At 30.8% G+C, this 23,151-nt stretch overlaps 1 protein-coding gene across 1 annotated transcript in view; it reads left to right on the forward strand.

Moving 5' to 3' along the window:
- Positions 1-2,832: 2,832 nt before the first annotated feature.
- The window catches only part of LOC139499551 (cubilin-like), a 31,819-nt gene continuing 11,500 nt past the window's right edge, over positions 2,833-23,151 (forward strand). The window contains exons 1-20 of the mRNA XM_071288275.1: positions 2,833-2,897; positions 3,690-3,796; positions 5,619-5,666; positions 6,166-6,335; positions 6,966-7,134; positions 8,176-8,345; positions 9,274-9,442; positions 10,638-10,807; positions 12,700-12,868; positions 13,425-13,594; positions 14,633-14,801; positions 15,439-15,608; positions 15,930-16,095; positions 17,011-17,180; positions 17,935-18,100; positions 18,756-18,925; positions 19,595-19,763; positions 20,292-20,461; positions 21,649-21,817; positions 22,915-23,044. Of these exons, the coding sequence (XP_071144376.1) occupies positions 3,715-3,796; positions 5,619-5,666; positions 6,166-6,335; positions 6,966-7,134; positions 8,176-8,345; positions 9,274-9,442; positions 10,638-10,807; positions 12,700-12,868; positions 13,425-13,594; positions 14,633-14,801; positions 15,439-15,608; positions 15,930-16,095; positions 17,011-17,180; positions 17,935-18,100; positions 18,756-18,925; positions 19,595-19,763; positions 20,292-20,461; positions 21,649-21,817; positions 22,915-23,044 (2,966 nt within the window). The 5' untranslated portion in view covers positions 2,833-2,897; positions 3,690-3,714. The remainder of the gene's footprint in view (positions 2,898-3,689; positions 3,797-5,618; positions 5,667-6,165; positions 6,336-6,965; positions 7,135-8,175; positions 8,346-9,273; positions 9,443-10,637; positions 10,808-12,699; positions 12,869-13,424; positions 13,595-14,632; positions 14,802-15,438; positions 15,609-15,929; positions 16,096-17,010; positions 17,181-17,934; positions 18,101-18,755; positions 18,926-19,594; positions 19,764-20,291; positions 20,462-21,648; positions 21,818-22,914; positions 23,045-23,151) is intronic.

Genomic DNA, 23,151 nt, shown 5'->3' on the forward strand with positions numbered 1-23,151 from the left:
GGCGAGATGTATAGAGACACAGACACGTTAACTTTTATTTCTATAGAAGTCGCTCTTCACTATACTACTACCTGTCGATACATTTATTTTTGGCATTGCACAAGTCATGTCTTCTTTGACTATTAATGACGTTAAAATACTAAATCCCTGTGATGTGTTTTAGTCGATTTTAGTCTCTGATGCATGATTTTTTATTATTAATTGGTTTTGGATTTTAACTAGCTGTCAGTAACTGCGAGTACTCTCAAATCGTATTTTCTTGTTAATTCGACCTGTTGATACTGTTTATAATGCTTTTTTGTCATTTTTTATTTATACGGATCGTGTCTGTACACCAGCTTTGATTATTTGTAATATCTTCACTTATTCTTACAACATTTGTATAAACTTCAAGATTATAAAAAAACCGGTTTTTTTCTAAAGTGAACATTGATTGGTTAAATATTTCTCAGTCATGTCCTGTTTTTGAATTTGTTTGTTAGCTTTTTGGTCATGAATGTTTGTCTCTAATATTTAATTAACTGTGCATTTGTATTCAGATATCGCAGATCAAATTTATTCGTTCATTGTTTAATCATACGTTTTTTGATTGAGTTAAGTCTGCCAATTGATATTTTATCGTATGTTTTTCTTTGTTGTGATGTTATGCTATTGTTTCAGAAAAAGGGAGAAGGTTTGGATCCATTAAAACGTTTAATCCCGCTGCAAATGTTTGCACCTGTCCTAAGTCAGGAATCTGATGTACAGTAGTTGTCGTTTGTTTATGTAATATATACGTGTTTCTCGTTTCTCGTTTTGTTTATATAGATTAGACCGTTTGTTTTTCCCGTTTGAATGGTTTTACACTAGTAATTTTGGGGCCCTTTATAGCTTGTTGTTCGGTGTGAGCTAAGGCTCCGTGTTGAAGGCCGTACTTTAACCTATAATGGTTTACTTTTTAAATTGTTATTTGTATGGAGAGTTGTCTCATTGGCACTCACACCACATCTTCCTATATCTATAGAAAACAAAACCCGTATTGCTTGATATAACTCTGTATTTAATGGTTGTAGTATCACATGTTATTACAAGAATACAATGCTACTTTTTTATAATGATGTATGGGATAGTAAAAGTGTTTATCGTATGCACATCGTTAATAGAACTAAGTTCATTCTCGCTTCATAGAAACTTTGCTTCGGTCGACGCATTTTTATTGCAATAAAATTATAAAAGAAGCATTCCAGTCTTTAGTAATTTCAAAAAGTATACAAAAATTGACTAAAAAAAATTTGGAAACTCCAAACGTCTGAATATTTATTTTTAAATATTCAACTGAGTGAAAGTGTTGTTAAGCAGTGATTATAAGGTGGCGTGTATATATAAATGAACCATATAGCTAGAAACATCAAATATCTTACCAATAAGATCAGGGAAATACAATTGCAACTACTGTGTATTATGTCCAAAGTAAATATACGAGATTTATTTTAAGATTATATTTTAGAGTGTGTTTTTGCTGTTTGATCATGAGTCAACTATCAACGACAGACCAAACTAATGGGTTGTTAAACGCTTTTAAGCCCCGCACAAGCCTAACATGTCAAGAAAACATTGTTGTTCAAAAATTAAAACGGATATATCGTCCGTTTGTTTGCAATAATTTTGACAGGCCTAATGGTACCGAAGACGATGATTTTGTGAATATAAAGATATCTTATTGTTGAATGACAGCCGCCTACAGTCATCTCATTTTTCTACGTAAGGAAACGCCTGTATCATATCAGTTATATAGCAGGCGTTTTCCATGCAATTGATTTTTTTTTAATTTGCCATTTGTTGATGGACATTCGTCTCGACTTTTAGATTAAGCTCGATATTTTTCTTGTTTGACTTCTTGCTAACTCGTGGGGTAAATGCCACAGTTCATTTCAAAAATTAACAAAAAACGAGTTGATCCTAATTCAAAAGCTATTTTTGGAAAACAATACTCTTAGATGGTTTTGTTAATTCTTCAATCGTTTAATAAACACGTTTTATGTTAATACCACCAATTAAGGACCAAATTTTGTCAAGACGGCAAATCCTTTAAGAATAAGACTTCTGGAAAATTCTGTTTATCTTGCTTTTTATGTTGCAATGAACTTATCTTAAATGTTAATTTTTTTTCACGAAATTTGGTATTTTTCTTGTTTGTTTTAATAATCATATTTTTGTTCAATCATATTTCTGAAACAAGTATTTATTCGAAGTTGATGAATAATATCACATTTGTTCTATTCAAAAATCATATCAACGAATATTGTGTTCATTTAAATGGAATTTGCATAAAAATAAAATGTAAAACGCAGAATAATTCGATATTGAAGTAAACATATCAAGTACATCTTAATTAAAAATTAAGTTACATAATTTGTTTTGTATTAATTATACTGATTTAATGCATTAATGTATAGACGTAAAATGTAGTTGTTTTGAACATAATACATAATTGCTTGTATGTCGTTATATAACACGAACTGTTTATGATATATATACATATTTATTTATCATTAGTATTAATAATGACAAATAAACTTATTGCGATGTTATAATTGATATCTCTTGTGTCAAACGCCGTCCGAATTTCCCACACTGGTCAATGATAAAGTTTACAGATACAGATTGAAATAGTCTAAATAATCAAACAATGTCGCATTTGAAGGGCAAACTTATTATTCATTATAGTGCAATTATTCACAACAATTCAAACACACGAACCAGTATACAAACTATATAAATGGGTAATACGATAATTGCATATAGCGTTTCACCTAATATAAATAGCAAATCGACCAACATAATTCTATTCAAACAATTTACTAGGTGACTATTATCTCTAATTGAAATCTTTTACCAGTCGAAGTCAACCGAGAAAGGTAAGAACTGATAGATAAGAGAGTTTTCCCTCTTGTCTTTTTTTACATTTTTGTCAGATGTTCAGCAACCTCTTGTTTTATAAATGTATTGTCATTCAAAAATGTTGTCCGCTAATCCTTACTTTGTTTGCGTAATTTTGTTACATATCGTTTTAAAAGCCATATTTAAAAATCTTATAAAATCCTTGTTATTTTTCATAATTTTTTTTAGACAAAGGTCACCAATGTTAAATATATGAAAAATCTTTAGAGAATTATTTCCAGTCAACTTTTAAATGACTTGTATCTTAAAAACAAGAACACGTTACCCTAATTTTGTTCTGCTGATCTAGTGCCTTATTTTATATACTATCAATTTATAACAAGCTTTTAAAAAGTTGTTTGTTTCAAACAGAGAAGCGAACATCCTTAACATACATTGATGGATTTTAAAATTTTAAGTAACAGTAATACATAGTAAGGCCATGAAGGCGTACAGCATGTATAGTAATATAATCACATTTTATGAAACGAAATATCTCTTTCGGAACATACTATGCTTAAACACAGCCAAATAGTTACAGTATTCCGTGGATTCGGTGTTTTTGTAAGGGTTCGGGAACTATGCAATTTTTCGATCATTCGAAATTGAGTTTTTCTTAATTAGTGCACAGAAGCGTTTTGAACACTTGAATTTTGTATAGGATCATATCCATTCTCGGTTAACCAGCATTGTGTACTTTTGAAATTTTAGAGAAAAAAAGACGATTTTCCATTAATTCTATCCATACATTTTTATTGTTATATTTTCAGATTTCGGAGTGAAGTTCAATCAGGAATGCTGACTTTTTTGGTTGTGATACTTTGTTTTTCAGCTGTGGTCTGTGCACCTCGAAATGATTCTGAACAGTCACATTTGAGTATGCAATGATTTAACCAACTGATTTTATTTTGATTTTTTTTTAAATAAGCAAATTGATTAAAAAAAGTTCTTTAATCCATAAGATCCACTTTCATTCATCTTCTAGTGTTATTTTATAGTTAAATGTATTCTAACAGGCCTGTTATAATTTTCAAGAATTATTTCATATCAGTGGTGATTATTAGTAACTGTATGAAATATGATGCTGTTAGTGTTTCAGATCATCAACACCTCATTTTAATCGAAATACAGAGAAAATGAAATAAAAATATTGCAATGTATATGAAGGGGATAAATGATAAGTTTACATCTTGTAGTAAAGCGAATATTTTATAAATATTGATTATTACTAAAGTTGAAGAAATTTAATGTTTGGACAAAAACAGTGACACATGAAGAGGGACGAAAGCTACCAGAGGGACAGTCAAACTCATAAAAAAACCTGACCTTATGGATAAAAATGAAAAGGACAAACAGACAAACAATAGTACACATGACACAACATAGAAAACTTAAGAATAAACAACACGAACCCCACTAAAACCTAGGGTTGATCTCAGGTACTCTGAAAGGGTCCGCAGATCCTGCTCCACATGTGGCACCCGTCGTGTTGATTATGAGATAACAAATTCGGTAAATAGTCTAATTCGGTAGGTCACATTTATGAAAGGGAAGGGAATTGTAGTTACGACGTAAGGAACATATCCGATATCATTTGTAAACGGTTATTCCATAACGGTCAACCAACTCGTGATGGCGTCCGTAAAATTTACGAAGAGAGGATTTCAACTTAACCATTTGGAACTCTTGATTTAATATCTTTCTTGTAAGCAACAACCCTCTATCAAGAAAGTCATGATAGGTAATGCAAGCACGGGAATATCGTATCAATTCGGAGATATATACACCGTATGCAGGTGCTGATGGAATGTTGCTACTTAGAAATGGAAAGTTCACAATTGGAAAGCTAAAATCATTTCTTTTGTCGTAAAGTGTTGTTTTCAATCGACCCTCATTGTCAAATTCTAGATGTAAGTCAAGATATGAGACCGACTCGACTGTATCTGGTGTACCCTTTATCTCTAGTTCAATGGGATAGATGCGTTCGATATAGTCACCAAATTTTGAATTATTTAGTGAAAGAACATCATTTATATAGCGAAAAGTAGAGTTAAAGGATATTGCTTAATTCTTATCTTTCTTCCTAAGAAGTTCCTGTATGAAGTCAGCCTCATAATAATGCAGCTGTCCGTATTTATGGACTTAGGAAATGTAAATCAAACCCCTTTTTTAATTACACGTTTTTTGAATTTATATATAAAAAAAGCCAACATATCTTTTGACAATATATATAACGATTTGTGTTAAAATAATTCATGTGGATTATACATGCAACTATAAAAACAGGTAAAAACAAACATAATTATATAAATTTCTTCTGGAAAGATCATTTTGGCGTCGAAAATGCCTTTCCCCCCTAAAGTGATGTCATGATATATTTTCTTTCAATTGTATGGTTTATATAGATGTATATCCATATATTTTTATAGTATCTGTACAGTATATTTAGGAAAAATTAAAAGAAATAATAGATCATATATATATAAAAAAAAAATACAATTTTGTCTTTTCTTGTCGCACAGAAAACAGTTTTAGTTTTGACCATTTACTCTACCTAGATTATGAAATAAAGATTTCAAATGTTTAGTTTGACCAAAAATTAGAGGAAAGAAACTTTCTGAATAGGTGGAGCGGAAAAGGTGAACATTTGGAAGGAAGTGTATTTAAACGTTATCATTGGTTATTCTATCTATTTCCAGATATCTTAGATGCGTCGTTTGCGTTACTACCGGGAACAGAAGAAATAGGTATAAAGTTACTCTTAACCTGTAACTATTCGTAATAATACACTTAGCTTGTGTCCGAACGATAAATGATAATGAGTCTTGGTTTGATTATCCACCATTGGAATATACATGAAGATGTCAAGAAATTAAATGAGTACTCGTATCTTAAATTATCAAACAAGAATATACTAATTCGTTTCTTGTCGATGCATTTTATAGTTTCAAATGTCACCAAAATTGTATTTCCTAAAAGTCGTAGTAACACAAAGCAAAAGTGAGAAATGTGTTCATGATATTTTTTTCTGTCGCAAAAACAGCTGAAAAAAAAAGTTTTAGAATAATAAACAATAAAATATCACGTGTTAAAAAGAATGCTAGAATACCATGAACACAGAATACAAATGTAAACACAACAAATGTTAGTATACGCCATTTGACGGGGAAATCATTTTCACTATATTCACGATCAAGATCAGATATTTTATATGTTTATTTAAGAGGCTTTCACTTTTTATAACAGAATGCGATGAATACTATACGGAGATGACTGGGTCTTTTAACTCACCAGGATATCCCAGTCAGTACCCTAACAAGGCAGATTGTCACCATTATATAACCGTTGCAGCTGGGTATACAATCAACCTTATAGTGAAGGATTTCCGATCAGAAAGTTGCTGCGATTATCTGAAGGTATGTGTTTTAATAAATGATTATTAGTTTCGGGTTTGAACCTACATAAGCAGGACCACCTGAGATCACACAAGTTTTTGTCAGATTGTTTATGATTGCTTCAGTGAATCAGGTTGAATCATAACATGTTATTACTGTGTGTGTATAGATATCATTGCGTCAGCTAATACTAAGTTAATGAATTTAGGAAAGTCACGGACATAAAATTTAAAAAAAATCTAATTGAAATTTAAACTCTAGTGTGTTGCTATTAAGTTCAAATTCCGTCTTTTGAAAAAGAACAGTAACCAAAATAATTTCACAAAAAATCGTTACCGTCATTTTATACGATGATGACTGATGTACCCATATTTTGACTATTTTATTTATTGTGTCTGTTTAGTTAACGCATCAATGTAAATATAACAGAATTTGATGAGAATGTCATCAAAGTGAGAGGGTTAGCGCTATAAAACAGGTTTAATCTACCATTTTCTACATTTGAAAATGGCCTGTATTAAGTCAGGACTATGACAGTTCTTATCCATTCGTTTTTGATGCGTTTTGTTATTTGATTTTGCCATGTGATTAAGGACTTTCCGAATTGATTTTCCTCTAAGTTCAGTATTTTTGTGATTTTACTTTTTACAGGTATACGATGGGAGTACGATCGACGAACCATCTTTGTTAGAGTTGCGAGGATCCCAATCGGGAGACCGTGTTGCTAGATCAACTGGAAGTCAAATGTTAATTTACTTCCATTCAGATGAAAGTGTGACCGATTCTGGATTTGAGGCTTTTTATGTCGCATTAAGTTCAGGTTATGTGAATTGTTTTTCTATTTATTTATACATAAGTAATAGAGACTAAGATTAATAGTTCTTTTATTACAAATGAGAACTAATAAATAGTTATCAAAGGTTCCATGATTAAAGGCTTATAATTTGATACACCAGAAGCGCGTTTCAACTACATGAGATATTCATCGTGAATTCATTAGTATTCGATGGATACCAATTTTTGTAGTTTTCGTGGATACCGGTGAACCACGAATTGAAATATGCAGCGAATAACAAAATTTATCAGGTTGTATGAAGACTTTGGCAAAACAACGAGATATCAATGAAAAGACAAGTCTTCCTTAATTCACAAAAATTGGTACCCATAAAAATAAATGGATCCACCGTATATTGTTTCTGAAGTACAGAACGTTCCGTTTGATTATAAGTTTGGCAATTATCACTTCGTTTGTTTTCTTATTCTTACATTATCTCGAGATAACCGAATTTGATTTGTTATGTTTTGACTATTCTAAATGTTTTCGAAAACAGAATTAAAGGATTATCATACAGCTGTTAAAATGTATTTTATGGGTTAATACAATACAAAGTTATAAAGGAATACATAAAATAACTACAATACCCATATCTTTCAGTAATATTAAATTTACATGAGTCATTTATATATAACCAACATTTCAGTTTTGAGTGATTTATGCATGTTCTCTTAGATTTGTTTTATAACATTGTTTTTGTCGTGTCCTAACTGAATTAAGATATTTGACTATCGGTGAACTTCTTTTGCTTTTATTATAGAAGAGACATGTTAAAAGAACCCTTTGTTAACTTTCATTTTTAATATTGAAAATGCGTCAACAACAATTGCAAACCACTACATCAATATTGCTTTTGATTTATGAAAATTGAAACTTTCACACGTTTTATTTACTGTCTTCACAAAATTAGTCAAGTTAGACATATGTATCAAATCTAAGGTAATTTGTTAGCATAATTCTCCTTTTCTTTTTTAAATTTTCATTTGCAGAATTTAGGTGTTACAGAAACAATTTTTTTTAACACAGGTTGTGGAGGAACTTTCACAGATATGACGGGATCGTTTTTCTCACCTAATTATCCCAGCAACTATCCCTTATTAGATGACTGTTATTACTACATAACTGTTCCTACCGGATATATAATAGAACTTATAGTCCAAGATTTTGGTACTGAAAGCTGTTGTGATTATGTGAAGGTAATGTAATTGATTTGAATCGGACTCATTTGACATGCAGAATGATGGTCTTTCGGTTAATAAAGTATCAGCATTTGTATGTATTGATATTTTACTGTAAAAGTTAAATAAATATGCATTGGTAAACATTGACGTAAGTTTTGTCGTTTGAATTGTTTTACATTGTCATATCGGGGCCCTTTATAGCTAACTTTGCGGTATGGGCTTTGCCCATTGTTGAAGGCCGTACGGTGACTTATAGTTGTTAATGTCTGTGTCATTTTCGTCTCTTGCGGACAATTGTCACATTGACATTCATACCACATCTTCTTTTTATATTGAATAACAAAGACATTCATGCTTGTCATATGTAATGTTAAAGTAAATATGTGGCAACTTCTCAGTTTTTTTTATTTAGATTCTTATTTTCATATGAGCATGATGAGTGCTAAGTAGACGTTATACTCTTTAACCATTCAAAAATGAGAAGCCTGGTAGCTCTTTTAGTAATTTTTTCATGCATTGTTTGAAACAGTGTCACTCCTTGTAAATTTTTAAGTACAAAAAAGCTTTTAGAAGACGAAACACAAACATAACATTTAAAACATGGTGTATGTATTGATTTGCTACCGTAGAAACCAGTTACATTCAATACTTATCAAACTGTGCATAGAGTTTGCAGACTTCCTTTTGCGATTGTTCAAAATATTTGTTTCTAGAGCTAGAGGTTGCATGGATTTTGATAGTTATTTTATTAAACGTTGTGAAAAAAATTATAACAGCTTTTGATACTTTTAGAATTTAGTCGTTAATTATTATAAGTTATATAGTACTTAGCATGTTGACCTGAATAACGCCGTTTAAAAACATAGTTGTGCTTAAATGTTGACATATGTAAGAATATTGTATTAACATACGTTCACACAATATCCCAAATAATTTGTAACAGGTATATGATGGATCTACAATCAACCAAGAATTGTTGTTAGACGTAAGAGGACACGTTTCTGAACATACTACAGGAATTTCAACAACAAATCAAATGATGATTCATTTCCACTCCGATGGTACCATAACTGATTATGGTTTTAGTGCACAGTATTTAACGTTAAGTCAAAGTACGTTTATAGAACTAAGCCTCGAAAAATGAATCTTACCATGTAGTTCATAAATGGCAAATTAAATAAAATTGAGAATGGAAACATATTATAAAATGATATCGAAAACTCAGTTCTCTTAAAGACAAATTTTGTGTAATACTGATGACGTCGCCCTGTTGGTATAAATCATGATTAGTATAAGTATAGCTTTTCGACCTGTTCCTTTACAGCTTATAATGAAAAAGAAATGTCTTCAAATTGACAAAAATTACACAGGATTTACACTTTCTGTTTAAAAAGGCAATTCAAATGTGATTTGCTTCAACTACAATGTATACTGCATTTGATGTTAAGTTCATTCGTTTATTCAACGAATTAGAACAATCTAAGAAAAGAAATATTTCTTGATCAGCTTAACTGAACTTCGTCTTTTTGGATAAAACTATTTACCGCTTATGAATATACTGCCGCAATGATCTCGTGCGCTAAGGCTATGAGTTCGAACTACGCTCGTTTAGATTTTCTACATTTTTTACATTTGAAAATGCCTGTACCAAGTCAGGAATATGACAGTTCTTGTCCATTCGTTTTTGATACGTTTTGTTATTTGATTTTGCCATTTGATTATGGACTTTCCGAATTGATTTTCCTCTAAGTTCAGTATTTTTGTGATTTTACTTTTTAGGTGCAATCGATTCCTATCTCAATTGACTAACGATGCCAGTAGTCCTATCGAAGGTCGGTGGTTTATTCCGGGCACTCCGGCTTCTGCCACAATTAAAAGTGGCCTCCACGACAAAACCTAAAAGAGAAGCTTAAAAGTCGCGTTAAATCACCAAAAAAAAAATCTAATTAAATGCTTTGTAGGTCGCCGTTTTGATCCCCGTTATGGTCAAACCAAATTTGAAGCGTGTTGAAGGCCGTACATTGACCTGTAATGGTTTACTTTTATTAATTGTTATTTGGATGGAGAGTTGTCTCATTGGCAGTCACACCACATCTTCCAATATTTATAGTATGATGTGCTGTCTTGGAAGATTATTAACCAATGTTAAATAACCATCCATCCATTCATTAAATGACACTAAAATAAATGTAAAGATGTTCTAGTGATTGAATTATTTATGTTGTAAAATGAAAAGTCGTTAACTTGTCTTTTTTCATAAGTGTAATTTTGTTTATAATCATCGTTTTCATTATCTACTTTTCAAAGGTTGTGGTGGATATTATTCCGAAATGGCTGGATTAATTAATTCCCCAAATTATCCTGGCAGCTACCCTAGCAACTGTAATTGTCTTTACTATATAACAGTTACACCTGGATTTGTTATTCGTATAATATTTAGGGACATTCAGACGGAAAGTGGACTTGATTTTCTAAAAGTAAGTATACTTTAACATGTTTAATGAAGTGGGGTTTTTATTCTTCTAATTTTATGGTTTTATACGTCAAATCATTTTTTTGTAATTTTTTTATTTGTGAATTCGTATTGTTATTAGACGCGTCTCGGTATTTATACATCCAATTTTCGTGTATTTGGTTATGATGTTGAAATAATGGCTGGAAATAAACTCATCATAGATACCAGGACTAAATTTTGTATATACGCCAGACGCGCGTTTTGTCTACATAAGACTCATCAGTGACGCTCGAATCCAAAAAATTTAAAAAGGCCAAATAAAGTACGAAGTTGTAGAGAATTGAGGACCAAAATTCCTAAAAGTTTTGCCAAATCCAGCTAAGGTAATCTATGCCTGAGGTAGAATAGCCTTAGTATTTCAAAAATTCTAAATTTTGTAAACAGTTAATTTATATCAATAATAATTCATGTCAGCACAAAAAGTGCTGAGTACTGGGCTGGTGATACCCTCGGGGAAATAAATCTCCACCAGAAGTGGCATCGTGGGATATTGTGTTATGTCTTATCGGTTTAATCTATTCTTATTTTGTATATTTATGTAAAATTAAACATGTTAAAGATGAGGAATCATCTATATTTCGACAATCCATATCCTGTGGCTCTCAAGTCAAAATATCGTCTTAAATATTGCCATGAAGCATAACCATTTAAAATTTAAAGAAAGAAAAGCAATTTTGCCTAAAAAAAGAAAAATCAAAACTTATCTATCTCCACAATACGTGTCAGTCAAAAATTCAGACATCAAAACAAATAATGTTGGCCATAGAATCTGGTGATACAAAGAAACTCGTTCTGTTTTATACATTCTTCTATAAGGTCTTTACTGGGGATGTCAACTCGGTAAAGTTTTATTAATCGACTATTCGTTCGATATACAGAGCGATACTCGAGTACTCACTCTGTAAAACATTTACAAAATGAAAGCACAAAATTATACCCATTTAACTGTTGTGAGTTTTTTTTTGTCTAATGGACGTTAAACTCTCAACATCGTTAGCAATGACAAGATAATAGTCTTATTTATTGCATGCACTTATTATGTATACTGACAGTAATCTGATCAATTAATTAATAAACATATATAGAAAAATGTACACTCAAACAACAGTATATTGAAACTTTTTTTTATACAAACACATTAAGTGTTCTACAAAGGTGTTATTGTTGGGACTTACTAATGGCGTTTACACTTCTCTGAGGGTCGACACAAGTTTCAACAAATTTGTTTTTATTAAAAATGTTATCTTTCCAACTTTTCGGGGACTAGTCTATTACTCGACTTTGTCACGAAACTATCAGTCTTGCTGATAACAAATATTTGCTTCGACGGTACAAAGGTGATGAAATGACTAAGGCAATATTAACTATCAGTGTAAGCAATGTCAATGTCCACTTTTTCATAGCCTACCTCTGTTCGAGTGAACTTTAAATGACAATTAAACGCAAACACACGAAACGTATCTTAATTTTGAAAACTATCTAATTTCACAGGAGGCACGTTTGATAACAAACATTTTATTTTGAAAAGGCACCAACATTCAAACAGAAACCGATTAGTCGAGTATTATTTTGGTATTCAATACTCGTTACTACCGATCGATACTTGAGTACCTTACAGGAAACCGATTAGTCGAGTATCATTTTGGTATTCGATACTTGGTACTACCGAGTGATACTTGAGTACTCAAGTACTGTTTGACATCTCTAGTCTTTAAAAAAGGGGGACATTGAATGTATAAGTCAGTCAATGTCAAATGGGTTTTTGTTATTTTTATATTGTTTCGTTTCGATATCCATCATGTTTGGTTATGAACTAAACGATTTATATTTTCCAATTTATTTTTGCAATAACAGGTTTATAATGGTATATCAAAGAACGATGAATCTCTCATGGAGTTAGAAGGATCAATTCTAGATGACAGGACAGCCATATCAACTGCTAATAAGATGCTGGTCTATTTTCATTCTGCTGATGGTTCTTCTGGTTCCGGATTTACAGCCCATTATATGGCACAAAGCTCAGGTATTTGAGTAAAATGAGATATTTGGTGTACATCAAAGACACAATTACCCAACAGCAACATACGAAAAAAAATCATTTAGTATTATTTTTTTTACAAATAAGAAAAAATAAGATGAATTAAAAGATTTGTTCCCCCAATGAACAGAAAAGAAAACACATGATTTTGGAGTTTATGTTTGAAGGAGAGATATACACATCATTTTTAAAAGTTGGTAACATATTAAAAGCATACAATTGATCAGATAACGAGAAAAAATTGAAGTAATCAAATCTCGTTACTATTTTCAAACGGGTTTGATCATCAAATGTAATTATTTTGAACTAAGCGTGGTATACTGACTGTAACGTTTTTATCACGCACAATGTTAATGCTTTATGAGCAATAATTAGTGCTCTAGTGATTTCAATCCAGTCAGTCTGTCTTATTTAAACTATCGACTTCAACGTTATAAAAATTAGGTGTCAGTGGTTAAATCTATAATTATCTTCATTGAATTACTCTAATTGCTATAAATAACGTACACATGTTTATTTAGTAATATATTGTTTTTTTCAGAATGTGGTGGATACTATACAGGGGTGACAGGAACATTAACCTCACCAAACTATCCTTCCAACTATCCACATAATGAGGAATGTTATTATTATATAACTGTCACGGCAGGATATATTATACAGCTTACTGTTGATGATTTTTGCACAGAAGCATGTTGTGATTACCTAACGGTACGTGCAAATGTGTGATAACAGGGACAAACCTCAAAAATATTATTTGACATGCATTAAATATACGTAATCATTTATTGTATTACTAAGTCTAATAAATCAGGTCTTTGTTCAACTTCACATGCAACATGTTTTCGCCATCATCAATGTTAAGATATAAGAAACATCATTTACTTATCCTTTTTTCCTCTTGTAATGGTTTTACCGATTGTTGATTATTATGGTGGGTCATGTTTCCTTTGAGTCTAGTATTTTCATTATTTTAATATTTATAATTATTTATGCAAAGCATGTTGTTCACTCTTTCTTTTACTTTATGAAACCACCAAATGTCGGTTAATAAACGAGATAAATAAAAGTTATCGAAGCAAGACGAAAATTACAATTATTAAACGTATTGTTTTCTATTTTGACACCACTGGGTCGATACCACTGCTAGTGGACAATCAGTTCCTGAGGGTATCATCAGCTTAGTAGTCAGTACTTTTAGTTTCTTAATAATTTCAAAATTTATAAACGGACAATTTTGGAAAGTTTGTTAAATGTAAGTCATGTCAGTCAGTACTTCGGTACTGACATGACTTACATTTAACAAACTTTCCAAAATTGTCCGTTTATAAATTTTGAAATTATTAAGAAACTAAAGTTTCAACTCCCTCAGGCAAAGTTGACTTGAGATGAATTTGGCTATTCATGTTGGGTATTTTTTACATAGAGCTCTTCAACGGTTTCGGTACTTATACATCCTCGGATTTCAAAATTTTGGCTTTGAGCGTAACTGATGAAGGGAAATCCAGAGAAGCTTTTCGGATGCATGAAATTATTAAAAGTGTTGTTTTCAATTTTTTACATAAAGGCAAATTGTATCTGCAATGACTACATTATAGACATATTTGTATTTTCAATGTTTGAGCATGATGACAATTTCAACAAATAAGTAATCAATGTATTGGGTAATTTTTATACTGTATATACCTATCTTTTTTTGTAAAAGAAACTGAACTTTTTAACATATTTTGTCATATCACATTATCATAGGTTTACGATGGGGAAAATATAAGTCAAGATGTTCTACTTGATATACGTGGATCAATATCTGGAGATGAAATTACTAGGTCAACGGGGAACAAGATGTTACTTAATTTCCATTCAAATGGCGCAAACAGCTATTATGGATTTCGTGCATACTATTCAGCAATAAATCCTGGTACTTTAAACTTTAAAGTCACATTTTGAGTACTTCATTATGATGGAAAAATACGCAGTTGAACACGTGATCAATAAATCGAACGGGATATGGTATACATGTCTTACAATACTTACGTTAATTTCTGCTTTTCACGTCAATTATCAGAATAACATTTAATTACTTTTCTAACCTAGCTTTAAAAGTATGTAATAACATTGGAAACACAGAATTTAAAGCGATTATGTAATAAGTCTGATTTACTTGTATGGTGGTTATTATATATTACGTCATATAGACAAAGTTAAAGGAGCAACCAAAACATTTCAATACCTAGTGCAATTGTTAGTTATAAATTGTGTTACTGTTCGTCAACTACTTTTGATACTTTATGAAACAAATTTTAATTCTACTTTTGGCTTATGTTATTCGTCCCTCTTTAAACATCTTTAATGTTGTTTTAGATGTGAGTATTAGTTCTAGAAAAATAAAATTGTACTTTCGTTAGACATTTGTCAAAAAAATTTAAATAAATGACTTATGGATTAATTTGCAAAAAATATTGCCATAAAAAGTAAATAGTTTTGAAATAACTGACTGCAAACGTCTTGATTTTACCATTTGTATTCATTTTGATTACATTTGTATATCAACAAAGTGTACAGTGGGCACTACAGTGACCTGACTGGTGTTCTCAATTCTCCAAATTTTCCAAACGACTACCCTAATCGTGCGGACTGCTTTTACTATATAACAGTGGAGTCTGGACATCTAATCAACCTTGTAGTGACGGAATTCAAAACAGAATCATGTTGTGATTATCTAAAGGTACGTTACTATATGTTGTCTTGTATGTATGTTTGTTACTTTGTTTTTACAACATTGTTTACAATGTGTACATGAGTAAAATGTACGCTTATTCCAGATTAAAGGTAAAACTTGAGATTTTTAAGAAAACAAAAACACTTTTCTCACTACACGCACTAACAAATGTTATAAAAGAAGACATTGTACCGGTTTTCTTATTACAAATCTATCAATGTACATATTATGCAACGTCTCCTAATTTTTAGTAATAAAAATATGAGTTAAATTCATTTCAGTCTTGTTTGAATATTTCAAATTATGCTAGTTATATTTATCAACTAGGTATATGATGGGAATACAAATGACCAATCGTTACTATTAGACTTACGAGGCTCGCATTCAAACATATCAACTTTATCAACACAAAACATGATGCTCGTGTACTTCCACTCAGACACTAGTATCGCGGATTCAGGATTCCTGGCGTATTACTTTACTATGAGCACTTGTAAGTATAATCATTGTGATGTCAGATAAAATAACTTTACCAATGGTAGAATATTATGTTTAAGACGGAGGGAATTGCATGAAACAAAAAACGAGTTAATTACATTCATTTGTTCAACGCAAATTATTTAATAAGTTCACCGTTTTTGCCCAGATAGATACATGGAATTCTTGCATGAAATACAACCATCAAACATACCCTTTTTTTTAAATTATATTAGTTTTTTTTACAACAACATGCATATTCATATTATCTATCCAACAGCGGAAAACTCTTTTATTCCTGTCTTTCTGTCTATTTTTTCATCTGTCCATCTTTGTAATTATAAGTTTTAGTGTCTTTTTCTTTCAAATCACTTTTTCGTTACCACCGAATTCAAATATATTTTTACAAAAACCGACCGTCTTTAAATCTGACGTTAAGCTTGATGTTAGATTGTGACACCGTTTCCTACGTTCTTAAAGCAATTGTTCGTGAACTTCAGGTTTACTAAGTACTTATAGTCAGAACATTAATGAACAAGATCTTGTTTAAAAGAGGGACGAAAGATACCAGAGGGACAGTCAAACTCATAAATCGAAATTAAACTGACAACGGCTGGCTTAAAATGAAAGAAGAAAAACAAACAAACAATAAAACACATGACACAACATATAAACTTAAAGAATAAGCAACACGAAATCCCCCAAAAACTAGGGGTTATCTCATGTGCTCCTGAAGGGTAAGCAGATCCTGCTCCACATGTGGCACCCGTCGTGTTGCTTATGTTATAACAAATTCGGTAAATAGTGGCACCCGTTGTGTTGCATATGTCATAACAAATCCGGTAAATAGAAATAAAATTGATTTAATGTGTTATTAATGTGGAAACCCATACAAAGAATTCTATTTACAACTGTTCTTCAAAATTAACAGCTTGCAGTGGATATTATACAGACATCTCAGGAACATTTACCTCACCTGGCTATCCAAGTAATAACAATTATTTCGCTGATTGTTATCATTATATCACAGTTCCCTCAGGATTTATTGTTCAACTAATTCTTACGGATTTTCAACTTCAAAGTTGTTGTGACTCTTTAGTAGTGAGTATATTAGATATTTTTAAATTATCTGCAAGCCTTCTATTAAAAGTATTATTATCAATAATAATAATAGACTTACCATTTTCGTGATAATAATGACATTATTATTATAATTATGCTTATTATTATTATCATTATTATTATTATTATTATTATTATTATTGTTATTATTATTATTATTATTATTATTATTATTATTATTATTATTATTATTATTATTATTATTATTATTATTATTATTATTATTATTATTATCCACACCATCTTCGTTATCATAAAAAATATCAAAGTTTTTTTGACAAAAACTGTATTGTTTGTTCGAGTTTTATAACCAAGAATAAAAGTGACGCTGCGATCTTTAAAATGTGATAGTTGCGATCATTTGTCTTCATTATGACAGAACCTTTTTTGGTTAAAGTAAATATAACATAACATAAATCCAATCATTGTATACATAATCTGAACCAGTTTATTTTTCTTACACAAAAATCAACCAATTAAGACAAATTACAATTTCTGTAATTTAGTTAGTGGGTGAATGCATCGAAATTATTTTTTTATTTTCTACATGTTTCAAGACTACTCGTCTAAGGTTCTTTCAGACACAAAAAGCAAAGCACAAAGAAAGACATTCCTACATACAGTTTACGAGTAAGAGTATATTTTTACATATTTCTCGATAAATCACAACAACGTCGTCACCTAACTTTTAGCAAAACTAATCTGAATTTTTTTTATCTATAACTTTTCAAAGGTTTATGACTGGAATATGGACTCAAGACAATCATTGCTAGAATCGCAGCAATCTGGTTCCAATGAAATTATTATTTCAACAGGGAATAAGATCATCTTGCATTTCAGCACATCTTACAGTAGTTTATATTCGGGGTTCGAAGCATTTTATTTTGCAGTAAACCCTAGTAAGTTGTATTTGAATCGATTTAAACGAATTTGATAGTCGTTTGTCGTGCAATAATTTTGTGTATCTTCTTCTATTATTCTTTGTACATGGACAGGGGAAAAATAACAAACTACAATTTAACTATTCAATCCTCGTCTTTTCTTTCCAATTAAATTTTACACACGCGTTTGTCTTTTGTCGAAAAAAAATTACATTAATATATAAGGAGTAAGTAATGATTGATTTACGCCTAATGGCATATGATATAAAAAAAGAAGATGTGGTATGATTGCCAATGAGACAACTATCCACAAAAGACCAAAATGAGACAGACAGAGAGACGTTCGTTTTCTGGACGCATGAAACGTACAATTACCAGACTTTGAAAAAAAACCCAAAGGCAATTAGTAAATCTTGATGTTAAAATAGAATATGATAATGTCACAATGTGGTGACAGTAGCAAGCATTGGCAAATATAAATATAAGGATAGGGCAACTATGACAACTTTTTAGTTACTTTTTTTATAGAAAAAACAAATTATTATGATAATAAACCAGCAAAAGATTAATAGTCTTATTAAAATTGTAAAAAATTTGCCTGATACATTGAGTACGGCATCAAAGTTGAATTTTGTATTGGGTCTAAAAATAAAATCAGTGTCTGTTTACACAGATTGCAGTGGTTATCTAACAAATATGACCGATTCGTTCACCTCTCCTAACTATCCAGATGATTATCCAAATTATGTTGATTGCTATTACTTCATTAATGCACCTCCTGATCATATTGTACAACTAAATGTAGAAGATTTCAAGACAGAGAGCTGTTGCGATTGGTTAACAGTAGGTATTGTTTTGAGAGAGAAATATGTGATAACTCAGTAGGTCTCTTTTAAGAGAACAAAATGCCGCTAAATAGAATAATGTATACAGGGAAATTTAAATAAATTTGTTATAAGGTATACAGAAAAAATGGAAAACAGAAATACTTTATACTACATAAATAATTCTGTTGTTCATAGTACGAGAATAGAAGTAAAAATTTATAATCATACCAAATACTTATCAAAACTGGTATTTATCAGAAAAAAGAGAGACGAGATATAACCCTAAATAAGTGAACATAAGGTACGATTTGAGACAACCTATAGTTACTGAAAGTTAGTTACATTCATCCAATTATACAATCAAGTTGTTTAGTTTATCAGGATACCTGGACTAATTCATGAACGTGTCCTCTGAATCAGCAAGAAATATTCACTGTTTCCAAACTATGGGAAAATATCTTTAAACAATATTTCCTGCCTTATACATAATTTCAGGTATTGATGTTTTTAAATTAAAATCCATTGCTGATGATGAATTCTTAATATATCGATGTTTTTTTCAAAAACTTTTAATTCCGTAAGACAAATGTAACAATTAACTATTTTAACGCTCTTATCTTAAATAAAACAGTGTGAACACGTTCTTATCAGATATATATGCGTATTCATTTATTTTCTCTTATAGATATATGATGGCTATTCAATAAATCAACAACCACTGTTAACATTACAAGGTACTGTACCTGAAAATGGTATTGCAAGGACAACTGATCATCAGATGATGGTTCATTTCCACTCGGATGCTGGCGTGACTGATTCAGGATTTCATGCTCACTATGTAGCCCTTACAACAGGTAATCAACAGCTGAAACTTGTAATGATTATTCAAACTTTGCACAGCAAAACACTTTTCTCTTTATATTCAGTGATAGTGGGTTTTATATACATGTTTTTAACTATGCGCCAGACATACAATGGTTGTTTTATTGTGAAACCTGTGTTCTCCCACACACTGGGGGACCAGAAAAATATGTCGGATTAAGCAGGGAGTCGGAATACTCAGGATTTTCTGCAAGGTAAGGAATATTTTGGGACCATGAAAATGTGTCAGTTTAAGGAGGATGTTGGAATACTCAGTTGTTTGATTAAACCGGTTACACTGTATAAACAAACTTCATATATACTCACTGTTTTTGGAAACCGCAGAGGGCCATTCTAATTTTTGAATGCCTGAGCTAACCACATATACGTTTTATAGATTCTCCTACTTGAGTTATAATGTTAATACAATATACACCTGTTTAACTATATTTCATTTTTGGTCTATATTGAACTTAGTATTTTAATCTTACGATCCTAAATAGAGTGTTTTTTTTTTATAGAATGTGGAGGATTCTACACAGATTTAAGAGGCTCGTTTTCCACACCCAACTACCCAAATGAATATTCAAACAACTTAGATTGTTATTATTATATAGACGTTCTGACAGGCTATTCCATAACTCTGACATTGAAAGAACTGCATATTGACAACACTAATGACTATCTTATGGTGAGTCTTTTATCATGATTGCCAATTACAAGTTTTTTTTTTTTAAGTTCAAAAAATGTATAATAATGACATGATGAAAACAAAATTTTCTTTATAATGTTCTGGATCCATCGGAAGTAGTTCTGAAATCAAATACTATGAAAGTAAACGCCCGAATGAATGATAGGTAGGCAGAAACTCTATTACAACATCCAAAATTCCTAACTATTTCATTTATTGTATTTCGACCAAAGCGAACAGATCTATGACTGCCATTTTTTTTATATTGGTATAGGGGATACATTAGCATTAAAACCCTATACACAGGGTACTATTTTGACTGTACTGTTTACCTCCTTATTAAGATATTAATAATAGTATATTAGTAAAAAATAAATGAAAACATACTTTTCAACTGAAACGTATTACAAGAAAGAAGAAAACGCCCATAGATAACAATTTATACCAAAAGCAAACATATGACGTTTGTTTGTTTATAAGCTTTAGACGATAGCATCATTTTTTATTTTTTAGAAATACTATAGGGTTATTGCATGAATATTGGGGAATATTGTCCCGAGTAGAATTTTATATTGCACGAGCTTGCGAGTGCAATATATGTTCTACGAGGGACAATATTCCCCAATATTCATGCAATAACCCTTTTATTGTATAGCAATATAATATTTTAAAGTAAAATTGGTTTAAACTAAGATTTTGTCGTTGATGACGTCATGAATTTTGAAGATTTATTGAACTAGTGCAATATAAGAATTTACTGCACGCTAACTTTTGGTTACTAAGTGGAAAATTTTATATTGCTATGCAATAATAAGGTTTGCCGTATTGTAATTAAACTGATTGACGATATACAAAGGTTGTCATAATAGAATTGTCATTGGACAGACAATGTGATATACCATATAGTATTACATTGTCTGTATTGCGTACTGCTATAATTAATAACAAATATACCAAATCATTTTGATGTAAAGAGTAAAATCACAAAAATACTGAACTCCAAGGAAATTTCAAAAAGGAAAGTCCCCAATCAAATGACAAAATCAAGGTTCTACGCTTATTTATTGTAAAAAAAGGAATAACACTAACGAATTCGGAAAAAAGGAGCAACCGCAGAATTGTAAGTGCAAGGGTCTACTGACATTTGAATCAATTTTGAAATATATTTATTTTTTTATCCATATTAGATATTTGATGGAGACACGGAAGACCATCCAATGATAAGACTTTTGTTTGGAGAATACACAAATCATCAAATAAAGTCGACAGGAAATAAGTTGCTGCTCCATTTCCATTCAGATAGCAGTACAACAAATACAGGGTTCGATGCATCGTTCGTTGCACAAGTTATGGAAGGTGATTGTGTTTTATAAAACTATATATCGATGTTAATGTAAAAAAAAAGATAAAACAATATGGTATGCTGACCAATATGACCACTATTTACAAGAGTTTAAACGATGTACAGTAGCCAAAGAGGTATCGTAGTTAAGGTCTCTACCTACGGAAATATTTCAGACAAATTATTTTCTAGGTAGTCAATAAATCAATATCGGTACACTTATAATGTTTGATAACATAAAAAAAAAAGTTAACTAATTAGTGTTTTAGATTTAAAAATATTTAAACTTTTTTCATTTCAAGTATTATATGACTTTTAAGGTTACAAAATCTCAATAACGTTTCTGGAATACTTTTTATGAAGTTTGATTGGTTTTTGGGTCCAAGCACCTGGGTTCACATCCGGTTTTTAATAAAGTGTGTTTGCGCAGTTTTTTTGGTGTTGTGTTTTGTAGAAATTTCTTTCTGTCGTTTTACCTTTTTGTAATTTTTGTTTCCATTCTTAGTTTTGCCATTAGGATGTCAGTTTTATTCGACTTATGAGTTTTGAATTTTATTGTTTTGTTGTCGTTCCCTTTTTTGTTTACAACTATGTCAAACTTTTATAAATGTGTGTGTGTTACATTTTAATGTTGTGTCGTTGTTCTCTTATATTTAATGCGTTTCCCTCAGTTTTAGTTTGTTACCCCGATTTTGTTTTTTGTCCATGGATTTATGAGTTTTGAACAGCGGTATACTACTGTTGCCTTTATTTATAAATTTACGAAAATAAAAGATAAGCTTCCCGATATTCATGATATCTGACATACGTCATCTTGAGCATAATGTTATTTTTTTTTTCAACATTATTATTCAGAAATTTAATATTTGTTTTGTCCTTTTAAAGTGTACAATTTACTTTAAAACCAAAAAAGGTTGCAATCGAGACCGTAACTTCAGCGTAACCCTTTACATTTGAAAACTTATGTATACACTATCAAATTTCATGCAATTAAATCACGATACAAAGTTATGAAAACTTTCGGCAACGTTTTCTTTTTTTCTCATGTTGTAATTTCATCAAATATCTTCTTTGCTTGTTTTTTTACCTGGACGGTTTTTATGTATTCCAGTTCGATTGGTTGGATCTGAATATCAAAAAGGTAGATTAGAGATTTTCCATGATAACATTTGGGGTACCATTTGTGATGACGGTTTTGAATCAAATGATGCAAAAGTAGCATGCTTTGCTCTAGGCTTCAGGTAAGAATAGTAATGTGTCAATAGTTAAAAGTTAACCACTAAATCGGTCATTCTCTAGACAACTGTTTTGGCTCTAACCACATCATATCCAAGGATTTTTTTGTATG

The sequence above is a fragment of the Mytilus edulis genome, chromosome 12, assembly GCF_963676685.1.
Source record: "Mytilus edulis chromosome 12, xbMytEdul2.2, whole genome shotgun sequence".
Taxonomy (NCBI): Eukaryota; Metazoa; Mollusca; class Bivalvia; order Mytilida; family Mytilidae; genus Mytilus; species Mytilus edulis.